The following is a 12,500-nucleotide window of genomic DNA, read 5'->3' on the forward strand; positions in this document are numbered from 1 at the left end:
ATATGTTGAATCCATAATGCACAACATATGCTCGTTCACCTCCTGTTATCTCTTGTACCAAAAGTGAAAAATGACCAAAAACAATTTCCTCCTTCTCTCTCTCTCTCTCTCTCTCTCTCTCTCTCATTGTAGTCCTCGGGCAGCAGTGTGGCGGTGGACATCGGCGTGATGGGGGAGGCCCACGGCATGATCACGGACCTGCTCGCCGACCCGTCGCTGCCGGCCAACACCTGCAGCTCGCTGCGGGCCGTCAGCAACCTGCTGAGCACGCAGCTCACCTTCCAGCCACTGCATCGGCCACGCCTGAGTCAGCTGGCCCTGCCCACCCCTGGCGACGCCCACGCCTGCTCCGACTCTGAGGAGGGCACGGAGAAGAGCGAGAAGCTCTCCATTCCAAAAGTAAAGCCCTGTTCACATATAATGTTCTCCATTCCAAAAGTAAAGCCCTGTTCACATATAATGTTCTCCATTCCAAAAGTAAAGCCCTGTTCACATATAATGTTCTCCATTCCAAAAGTAAAGCCCTGTTCATTCCAAAAGTAAAGCCCTGTTCACATATAATGTTCTCCATTCCAAAAGTAAAGCCCTGTTCACATATAAGTCTCACATTCCAAAATTAAAGCCCTGTTCACATATAAAGCACACCATTTCAAAAGTAAACATATAAGCCTGTTCACATACAAGGCTCACCATTCCAAAAGTAAAGCTTAGTTCACATAGCCTGGGTGTTCCCATGCTGCCTTGCGCACGATTTGATTCACGCTGCTAAGGCAGCCTGGAGACCATGGAGCAAATTTTCGCCTGAGATAGGGAACCAATCACAGAACAGGGGGGAAAGCAAGACGATGATGAGCTATGCACAGACGCATTTGATAGACATCCGTGGCACCCAATAAACGGATCTGGGCATTTTTTTCAAATACGAGAAAATTAACGTTTGGTTCCCAGACCACGTCTCATTGAGAAGTGGTGGCGCTAGCCAGGCTATAGTTCACATATAATTCGCTATAATTCGAGTTAAAATTAGTTTAACTTTGTCATGCCCTGTGACACATGGCCAGTGATTATTTCACCTGTAATTGCTGAATTACATTAATGTTACACGGTCTCTTGCCGTTAGTCGCTTGCTGTCTGGATGGGGCTTAAGGCCTCACTAAAGGGTCCTTGGAGTTTCTGAGAAGCTAAGGAAGACAAAGGCGCATTGCTTTCATAGCTTCTTTTAATTGTTTTACAGAATGTAGAATTCAGACGTAGACCCCTATGTTCACTTAAAAAAAAACTTCTTATCTACCTGTGTTATTAATTTTACATTCAGATCAGAAAGTCTAGTTGGTATTGTTTTTAGTATAAAGACACTTCTTGTAAAATCATTTAACTTCGAGTTTAGAGTTTGACTTATTTTAAGACGTCTTATCAATCAAGATAACAAACAAATGTGGCTGCCAGTGCAAAAATCAAATTTGTCTTAAAAATAACCAGATTTAGCTGTATTAAGTATAAGTATATATACTTTTTTGATCCCGTGAGGGAAATTTGGTCTCTGCATTTAACCCAATCGGTGAATTAGTGAAACACAAACAGCACACAGTGAACACACAGTGAGGTGAAGCACACACTAATCCCGGCGCAGTGAGCTGCCTGCTACAACGGCGGCGCTCGGGGAGCAGTGAGGGGTTAGGTGCCCAAGGGCACTTCAGCCGCGGCCCACTGGTCGGGGCTCGAATCGGCAACCCTCCGGTTACAAGTCCAGTGGGCCACGGCTGCCCCCACTGCCGACTGCCCCCAGCTGCCAGTGCGTTAAGTAAATTTGTCTTCATAAAATGCCTTAAAATATTTCAAACTCTTATTAAATTAAGTCAAAATTAGACAAGACAGAACTAGGTAAGTCTTCACTAAAAAAAATACAAACTAGATTTTTTATCTTAATATAACATTAATCACACTTGGTTAGAAAAGCAGTTTTGCAGTGTTGTCTTAGCAAGGCTTAGTATCAGTGTGACTCAATTCACATACCTGAAAATTACAGCAAGATTGTCTAAATAGGGAGTTGACTTCATGCTCAATATCAAATGCTCAGGATTACAGGCAGCTGGTAAAACACCCTCACAATCATGGGCAAAGCATGCAGAAAAAAAGAATAGGCCTCTATTCTGAGACCTATTCAGACCTAACACCTACGGTACCTGCGCTGCAGCTGTGTGACCACTATTTCCATGTTTGTCTGATCGTATGGTGCGGGAGTCATGCCAAAAACCTTCTGACCGTCCATCTGATCGACCAACCGATCGTCCACCAAACGTCATACCACCCGCCTTGCTGACATGTATCAGTCATACCACCCGCCTTGCTGACATTACCACCGCCTTGCCCCGGCATGTATCAGTCATACCACCCGCCTTGCTGACATGTATCAGAATATTGCCTTTTTATAAGCAGTCTACATACCAACATGTGCCCAGAATTGGTGCAACATGTACTTATTCTGTTGGAACATGATGGATACATGTAGGCTTGTGTTGGAACATGAATACATGTAGGAACACTGTACAATGTTGAAACTTCAATAAATGAACATTCATTAGCATATTTATGCCGTTATTAGTGATAAGCTATTGCTATTGTTGCCTAAAACTATTATGCGTAAAAAAATGTTGCCTAGTTGCTTTGCACAAAACCATCTGCAAAACAGGACTATAACCAAATTATCTGCGAGATATGAGAAATGCCATAGGCTGGCCTATAGGCTTATCACATTTTCTCTTTTTTAAATCAGTATGTTATGGAAGCATCCCACTTCAGATCATCTCCAAATATGTGATTATGTATCCTAGCCTCTCTAGGCTAAGTTTAACAACGTTTTCTGGACAAATGCATCCCTCGGACTGCAGTTTGAATATTAGGCTTGAGGTTAACATAGCCTAAATGCTGTAATGTTGTCACTTAGATACGTTTATAAAGTAGGCTAACAAAATAAAAGTGTTTTGAGTTGAAATGGCATGAAGGCTGGTAGACAATTTGTAGTGGACCGCCACTATTTTATCGGACTGCTTGCAACATAATGCGAAACTAAAATCTAAGATAGTAGAAAATTATGTTTAAAGACAAACAAACAGACAAAATGCACCAAAAACAAAACCTCTGGAGAGGTTGTTGCATGATAAAGCAATGAACGTGCTGGTAGGTGTTTGACATGACGTTTGATGGATCCTCCGGTTGGTAGGAAGGGAGGTTTTTGGCATCATTCCCGCACTATGTGATCAAAATAATTGAACACAAGTGTCTGACACAGCCATAGCTGACACGAAGCATCTGATATAGACCCTTTCAAGAGAGTTCCATTATCAGCATCATAGTTGGCCCCACAAGGCTTCCGTTTTAACATTCCATATGTAAGGGATAATGTATAGAACGCCGGTCATTATGGGGAAAATAAGTCTCGACAGGGTGAACCGGACCCTGACGCGCCAGCGGAGGGGTCTTGTTTCGCCCTGAAGGGACTTATTTTCCCCATAATGACCGGCGTTCTATACATTATCCCGCTTATTATACGGGTACTTACCAAAACGAAAAAATAAACTCCACGATATGTCTCTTTACACTTATTTGTTACCGTTTCGTTGTGGCTTTTGTTGACAAACAAATAGTTCGCAACACACGCTGAACTTGAATCAAACATTCTTTAGAACACAGCTGATCAACCGTCTGCTTTCACTTTTAAATGAAATTCCAAGCGCAAACTCCGTTGCCATTGAAAGCGGTCATTCTTGTTTTCAGAGGTCCTTTCCCAAGAAATAATGGCCGCTAGAACTTTTGGAAATCCCATTCAAGTCAATGGAGCATTCTACTTGCATTGTGAAGAGCCGTATAATAAGTTATCTTAATGCAGAGGAAGTAGATTGGGAACCAAATAGAACGTTCAAGCATTGTTTTTGTTTTTATTGTTGAAAGGGTCTATAGTAAAGGCATGTGCAACACACAGATACAGATGTCACAATGGCATGACAATTACAACACAACAATAAACATGTCACAATGGCATGACAATTACAACACAACAATAAACATGTCACAACACTGACTCGTATCCATGGAACATGAACATGATTTGTCACACAACACTGACTTGTATCCATGGAACATAAACATGATTTGTCACGACAATGACTCGTATCCATGGAACATGAACATGATTTGTCATGACACTGACTCGTATCTATGGAACATGAACATCATTTGTAACAACACTGACTCGTATCCATCGAACATGAACATAATTTGTCACGACACTGACTCATATCCATGGAACATTAGCATGATTTGTCACGACACTGAATCGTATCCATGAAACATGAACATAATTGCCACGACACTGACTCGTATCCATGGAACATTAGCATGATTTGTCACGACACTGACTCGTATCCATGTCCTCTGACATCTGTCCCAATGATGTCCGTCTTTTCCCTCAGAAGTACACGACTGACTGGAGTATATGCTGTGCAAAGAGATGAAGAGAGAGAGAGAGAGGGAGAGAAGAAGGAGAGAGAGAAGGAGAGAGGGAGAGAGGAGAAGGAGAGAGAGAGAGAGGGGGAGAAGAAGAGATAGAGAGGGAGAAGAAGAAAGATAGAGGGGGAAAGAGAGAAGGAGAGAGGGAGAGAGAGAAGGAGGAGAGAGGGAGAGTGAGGAGGAGGAGAGAAAGAGGGAGGGAGAGAAGAAGGAGAGATAGAGAGGAAGAGAGAGAAGGAGGAGGATAAAGAGAGAGAAAGAGAGAGAGAGAGGGAGAGAAAACATGCATGTCTGGCTTGATGAGAGCAGAGCTGTGTTCGATTTCCACAGCTGTGTCAACAGGAAAAAGATCTGGGAGCAAAAACAGTGAAAATGTTGTGCAGAGGTTCTTGATTAGTTGAAGGGGGCACATTACGATTAGCACCCTGACAGGGTCACAAGGGATGCCATTTTTTGTGGATGCAGAGAGAGAGAGAGTCTGGCTTGAGAGAGAGAGAGAACAGGAAAAAGATCTGAGAAAAACAGTGAAAATGTTGTGCAGAGGTTCTTGAGAAGGGGAGCATCTTAGCACCCTGACAGGGTCTAAGATCCATTTTTGTGGATGCAGAAGGAACGCTGAGAGAGAGAGAGAGAGAGAGCTCTGCATCATTACCTGAAGGAGCAGCCAGTCTGCCTGCCAGTGGCAAATCAAAGGGATGCACCGATACACTTCAGAGGACCTCTGAGGCCCATCTCAGTGCTCCCTGTGTATTTTTAGCTTGACATGGAACTTTGTAAAACGACCTTAGGAAAGCAGTGCCAAATGAATAGCAAAGTACTTAATTAGATTTCAGCTCTCCGGAGAGTCTTGGGAGGTGGGTAGAGAGAAAGACTTCTTTTCCATGGCCGATTGTAGTGGTAAAAGCTTGCTGTAAGGGCTTTGTGGTTGCTTGCCTGTCTATCAAGGAGTTCGCCACCCAAATGGACAACCTATGAACCTATCATTTTTAACTTTCATTGCTTTGCTGTATTTCAAACAGTCTGTGTCCTGTCTGTGCTCTCATGATAAGAAAGAATGTTGTCAGTTGACATTTCTCTTTCACAGACATTATTGCTTGTAGACTGTAGGCAGTAGGCAGTAGACTGAAAACTAAAATGTTTTAAAAAAAACTAATTATAAGAATTGGCTCATTACAATTTGTGATAATGTTCAGTAAATAAGTATAGAAATATATATGTATAGTCGTGATATAAATATAAATATAAAATATGATATAAATATAAATATCAAATATAAATATAGTAGTGAATCCTCTCTATGTCACCTCTTTCTCACTTGGTTTCTGCACAGTGTGATGCAGCTACCTGCTTGTTAACTACATGTACTGTAGTAGTTTACTGATTGTTCTACAGTCATACTGATGTCTTGTCTTGTGTACTGTGTTTCTGTCTCTTGTCTTTCTTTTCCTCTCTCTCTCTCTCTCTCTCTCTCTCTCTGCGTAGCGCCTGAAGCGTAGTTTACCCCCTGGCCTGCTGCGGAAGATCTCGTCCACCTGGACCACCACCACTTCGGCCACGGGGCTGCCCACCATTGAGCCGGCACCAGTACGGCGAGACCGCAGCGCCAGCATCAAGCCTTACCATGAACCCCTCATCTGCAGGTACTGCCAGCCTGTCCACCCCCCCCCCCCCTTGCTCTGTAGTCGTGCCGCCGCCACTGAAACGCTGGAGAGGAGAGACGTGCAGATGGCGATGGGGGATGGGTGTGGTGATGGAGATGTGAATGTTGCAAAGTTGGAATTTGGATCGCCCTCTCTGGGTTTGTACCCACTTCAGTGGGCGTCTCTCTTCAGCTGAAACGGTCCAATCCAAGCATCCGTCTGCTCCGTGTTGAATGTTGTTGCAGCGTGTCCAATAAGGCGCGTCGCTCTGCTCGGCTGGAAGAAGGGCAACGAGACGCCCAACAACAGCCAAGTGCTGCGAGAAAATTTCACTAATAGGGGGAAGGGAAGTGAGCTGGAAGGAACGCCGGCGCACGTGGGCGCGCTCCGAGGGCAGAGGGATCGGGACATTGGCGGGAAATGGCCGCCCATCGAGGGGCAAGTCAAACAGTCGCTCGGGAGACCTCTGAGACGACGTTCAGCCATGCGAGCAGAGAGAGGAGGGGAGAGGAGACCAGAGTGGCCATTCTGATCACATGACTCCGTTCAGATGACCTCAGGGTCCTCCAGTGATGCCTAGTGGTGACGCATTCAATGTGCCAGATTGGTAGAATATATCTGAGAAGAGAGGAAATGAGAGAGATGAAGGGGAAAGAGAGAGATAGAGAGAGAGAGAAAAAAAATAGAGAGAGAGAGAGAGAGAGAGAGAGAGAGAGAGGGAAAGAGATTGGTAGCAGGTGTTTGTTTATACCTGGTGTTGGCCCCAAACATGGCTCCTCTGTCCTTTCTCTCTCTGGGGTTTGTGTACACAGCCTGCTTCTGAATCATCACAGTGATGGAGCTTGTTATGGCATCACACCGCCTCTGTGCAAACAAAGCCAAGCCAGAGTGATTAGTATGCCAATACACATACACACACACACACACACACACACAGGTAAACACACATATGCACACACAGGTACACATTCACACACACACAGTATACACAGAAACACATGGGTACACTCAGAGAGAGGTGCGTGTGCACACACTCTCTCACACACACACAAACACACATTGGTTTTCAGGCCTCTGAGGACAGGTTGTGATCACATGTTCGTGCAGCACGGCGTGCCTTATGAGACAGAGGGCTTTGGAGCCTCTTCCACTTTCTCTGATCCCCGTGCGGCGGTTGTATACTTTAGCACGCCATGCCTTTGTACTCCAGCCGTCTGTCACCTCTGGTGTGATTGTACACACTCAGGGCCAGATGTACTAATGTTTTTGCGCCCACTTCAGGCGTATTTCTTTCGCAACGTGCGTGTAAAATCATTGCGAGGTATGTACAACAGGCTGCAATGATCTAAAAGCGCAAATTGACTGTCACTGGAGCTGAAAATGGCTAATTGCGTTTTCCGTGTCATGCATATGCATTCATGGGAGTATCCAGGGGAAAGTGGGAGTTTAGCTTAGAAACATGGGAGGGGAAGCGTAAAGAGCGCCTAATTATGTATTCCGCGGTATGTACAAAGACTGCTCCTGAAAGTGCACGTCTAATCTGCGCCTAAATACCTCCGCCTTGTAAAAGCAGGTGTTAATCCAAATTGCAGTTCAATGCGTCAATAAAATAACCTTTCAAAGACAACAGAATCACTATTTAGTTTTGTATTTGTACTATCAAAAGCAACTTTAACTTTCGTTGGCCTTTCGAATGTCTTACTTTCACTTTCACGTCATTCACTTAAACTTTCCTACTTGCTATTTGACCAATTTTCCATAGCCTACGTGCACAAGTAGTTTGAGTAAAACTACTAATCTTCATTATCTCCCTGCTTCTTGACATCTTATCATGTATGGTATCATTTCATGATCGCTAAACGTCTGATTCTTTTTAATATTGTCATCAGTTAACTTCATTCAACTGCGCTTGTATGTAGGCTCTGCCGTTCAGTTGTGGACGTTCGTAAATTGCTGTTATGGGTGGAGAAACGGCTCCTACACACAGTTGCATGCGTTGCAGTGCTGGAGACGCATCCCATTCACTTTACATGGGCTCACGTGATCTGTTGCCAAACTGAATTGTGGGTCTGTTGCGTCTCGTTTCTCCCGTCACTCGCGTTGAGAAGTTCAGCTGTTGCTGCACCGACAGAGGGCACCGGCCAATAAAGCCAATCGAAGGACGGCACCAACCAATCAAATTATGGTTATAATTCAAGTCATTTGCATAGCTACCGTCGGGAACACCCACTGGCATGCGTTGACGGAACGCAACTGTGTGTAGAACCCTAAAGGGAGAGAAAGGCGCAGTTTACACTAGTTTGATAAATACGACGGAAATTTGGGTCTGACAGCATTCGCAATCTGCGGTTTGTCCATGGCGCTGATAACGCTACGTTTGCAAATGTACGTACATTTGGCCCTCAGAGCACAGCCTGCGCGTGTGTGTGTGGTTCTCTCACATCTGGTGTGATTGTACAAACTCAGAGCACAACCTGCGCGTGTGTGTTGTTCTGCTTAGGCCCTCCCATCAGAGTGCAGAGACGTGTCTGTCGTGTTCAATGTGTTGAACAGGCCACGCTTTTAAAAAATGAACAGCAGTAATGGCTTCCTGGAGCAGCAGCCATGTTGAAAGACAGGCCTGCGTCCGGGCCGTGACTGTTCACTGGACTGGCTATTTGGGCTGACAATCATATTTGGCCTGTATTTGATTTGTCTGTCCCGACGCAGATTGTTTTTTGTGAAATGTTTGATGAGTGATTGCAGTTGCGAGGCTCAGTATCTTATGATAAATCGGTCACTGTTGACAGGTTGACGTTACCTTTTGGCTACGTCAACGAACTCTGACACTGGTGCTTACAGTGAATGATTAGATCCACATACGAACGTGGCCAAAATCAGATTTTAGAAAATATTGCTTCGTGACTTTATTTAGTTTATGCCGTAACTTTAACCCCCTCCCAACCAAACCCACCCCCCAAAAAAGTACACTGACATGAAATGCATTTTTAAAGCCTTCGTGCCTCCTTTGTGATAAACACTGCCATCAATCTTGCATAAGCTCAGGAAAGTGCCACGAGTTGATTGTGACATCTGTTAGGAACACAACAGTCCCATGAATTGGCAGTTCAGAAACGTTTAAGCACACAATAGCAAAAGGCAGCGCTGGCTTCAGCGTGCCTTTCACACAGGCCTCCTGCAGAGGCGGCGGAGATGGACAAGGTGTCTGGCGTTGCAGTTGTTGACCTTTGACCTGGGCCTCCCCATGGCTCTACCTCTGCCAGAAAGTGTTTGTATTTACGAGGGCAGCGGGAGCCGAGGCAGAGAGGCCTTTCTTGTTGGCGTCACGAGAGCAGCAGGGGGGAAACGCACAGCGAGAGGGGAAACACGACGGCTCCGTCTGCAGCCCTCATACACTCCTCATCAATTATTTCTCTCTCACATTCTCCCTCTCTTTCTCTTTCTTTCTCAATCTCTCTCTCGCTCTCTCATACACACACTCAAAAACCCCTCACTGCTCCCCGAGCGCCGCTGTTGTAGGCAGCTCACTGTGTCGGGATTAGTGTGTGCTTCACCTCACTGTGTGTTCACTGTGTGCTGAGTGTGTTTCACTAATTCACGGATTGGGATAAATGCAGAGACCAAATTTCCCTCACAGGATCAAAAGAGTATATATACTTACTTATACTTATATTATGCACTAATTCATAAATGTATACATAGTATACTGTAGGCTTTTATAGGCACATAATGTCTGATGCACTCACATGTTCACATGCACTTAAGACCACATGCCAGGGTGAATTAAATCAATCAAAAGCTGTAAATGACCACAGACACCCAACCTGACAAGTTTATCTAAGAAATGGGCGGAGAACTTAAAAACGAATACTTCACCAACTGAGCAGAGTGCAAAAGGAGACTGGATAATGCAGTACCTCTGGAGCTGAGCAGCATGCTGACCAGGGCCAGACAGCTCAGCTGCGTCCCGTCAGCCTTCATCAGCCTATCTCTCTTTCTCCCTCTCCCTTCTCTCCACCTCTCTCTCTCTCTTTCCCTCTGTCTCTCTCCATCTCTCTGTCTCCCTCTCTCTCACCACTCTCCGCCTCTCTCTCTTACTGTTTCTCTCTCTCTCCCTGTCTTGCTGGTTCTCTCTCTCTCTCTCTCTCTCTCTCCTCTGTCTCTGTGGTTCCTCTGGGGGCCTTAGGCCTGGCTCTGTTCTGTGTGTTTAAGCCTCCCCCTGTGTGTGTCCCCTCTCCACAGCTCATCCATCATCCTACCAGCCATCCCAAGCTCCACCCCAACACCGTTCAACGCATCTGCAGGAATTTTCTCAGGCTCCAGGATGAATCCTACGAGTCCTGCTGCACTTTGCCAAGAGCCCAAGATTGTGTGTGTATGTGTGTGTGTGTGTGTTTGTGTGTGTGTGTGTGTGTGTGAATGTGTGTGTGTGTGTGTGTGTGTGTGTGTGCCTGAGTGTGCATCTGTGTTTGTTTGTTTGTGTGTGTGTGTGTGTGTGTGTGTGTGTGTGTGTGTGTTCCAGTATTAAGCCAGTATATGCTCTTTCCTTCTGAAAACAAAAGCGCAAACTGGTGTGTGTTTTTAATTTCCCAGTGATGGATGCGAATGGCCAAGACAGGGTTCAATGGTAGTGCAGCACATCAGCGAAAAGCTGTGGGATATTTTCTCCCTCTTTTTTCCCCACTCACAAAGTGGCGCTTCGCTATTAACGTCAGCCAAACAAAGGCTAACATCCATTTGGGCTAACACAACCCCAGCGGCCCTTGGCTAACAGTCAGATTCATCCATTTGGGCTAACACAACCCCAGCTGCCCTTGTGTAACAGTCAGATTCTTCACAAGCAATATTGCATGAATTCCTTGAAGATGAGGCTATTAAAAAGCTTGGAGGAAGATTTGTTTTTGTGATTCTTTTTTTTTTTTTTTTTTTATAGCTGAGTGATATCTTTGTTATCTATCCCTAGCACTGGAAAAATACATTTATTCTGTACCTAGAGTACAACACAGGCTTCCCTCGACAGCTATCCAGGAAAAAGCTTGTATTGCCACTGCTGGAAGGAGCGCTCTGGAGGATCACATTCCCTCTCCTTCTCCACAGAAACCTCCGTTCTCTCCTAATCTTTCTCCGCTTGTGAGGCCCCGTGCCGTAGAGCCAGTTGGCGGCCGGCGGACTGGTACGTCTCAGTGCCGGTGTCGCCACCAGGCTGTTCGCAGTGTGTCTGGGGGCTGCCTACCGCCAAGGCCTGAGAGAAAAGAGATAATAATGGCTTCCACTGCAGCAGCAAATCCTTTATCATGGTGTGCCACAATACACTTTCCCCCAAACCAGTAATGGTAGTGTGCGAGCAAGGCAGCTGAAAGACAAGACTATTAGGAGTCATCATGTGCTTCTGATGATTTGTAAACATTCAGTGAGGACATCAGAGGAATACCAGGAAGTATTTGTTTAAGTGTGAGGCTTTATTCTCAGTGCAAACTACAGCACATTTACGCTCGCTGTACACAATTGAGGAAGAGAACAGAGATGTTGATGTATAATAGCGCTGTTGTTGTTGTTATCGTTGTTGTTGTAAATGCTACAGACACTTTTGTGTTATCAGAATAGCATCACTGATGTCTGATGTGTGATATGAGCATGCAGCTAACTCAACTGTGGAAAAGGACAGACATGTCGATGTATAATAGTGTTGTTGTTGTTGTTGTAAATGCTACAGACACTTTTGAGACTGTTTGAGATAGATGATAGATAGTTAGATAGTTAGATAGATAGATACTATATAGATAGATAAATAGATACATAGATAGACAGACAGATAGACAGATAAACAGATACATAGATAAAAGGTTATTGTTCACTGGATTTGCATACAATAGAAATTCATCTTTGGCACTCTGGCAACATATATATCAGAATTACACCACTGATGTGTGATATGAGCACACAGCTAACTCAAGGAGCATCCATTCTGTCGGCAACCCCTTAGGGCTCCAATCATAGTCAAGCCGACACTCACTCAATCAGCCTACACTCAAGCACCCTCCACCTGCCATTATTCTCTGATGCGGGGCTCAGCTTTTCTAGAGGGAGTTCTCCAGATCCTCTGATGCACAGCTCATTTTTTCTAGAAGGACTTTTCTAGATTCTCTTTAGGTTTCTCTTCATTCTACATCGTTAGGTGGAGTGCTTGGAAAGCCCATTTTCTCCAATAAGTTTTCAACACCATGTGGTTCTGCTCTTGTTCAGCTGGCATGACATCCCATCTGCCACAGTAGAAGGTTCCAGAGCATTTCAGTTTGAGATGTTTAGTAATAAGAACCTGTGTTGGTTCGGCGGCGGTGAGGACCACGTTGGGCA

The 12,500-nt window shown here is 45.0% G+C and overlaps 1 protein-coding gene across 1 annotated transcript in view; it reads left to right on the top strand.

Moving 5' to 3' along the window:
- LOC125303230 (cGMP-inhibited 3',5'-cyclic phosphodiesterase A-like) overlaps positions 1 to 12,500 on the top strand; it is a 97,077-nt gene that overhangs the window by 64,020 nt on the left and 20,557 nt on the right. The window contains exons 3-4 of the mRNA XM_048256844.1: positions 133 to 399; positions 5,989 to 6,146. Of these exons, the coding sequence (XP_048112801.1) occupies positions 133 to 399; positions 5,989 to 6,146 (425 nt within the window). The remainder of the gene's footprint in view (positions 1 to 132; positions 400 to 5,988; positions 6,147 to 12,500) is intronic.

The sequence above is a fragment of the Alosa alosa genome, chromosome 11 (assembly GCF_017589495.1).
Source record: "Alosa alosa isolate M-15738 ecotype Scorff River chromosome 11, AALO_Geno_1.1, whole genome shotgun sequence".
Lineage (NCBI taxonomy): Eukaryota > Metazoa > Chordata > Actinopteri > Clupeiformes > Clupeidae > Alosa > Alosa alosa.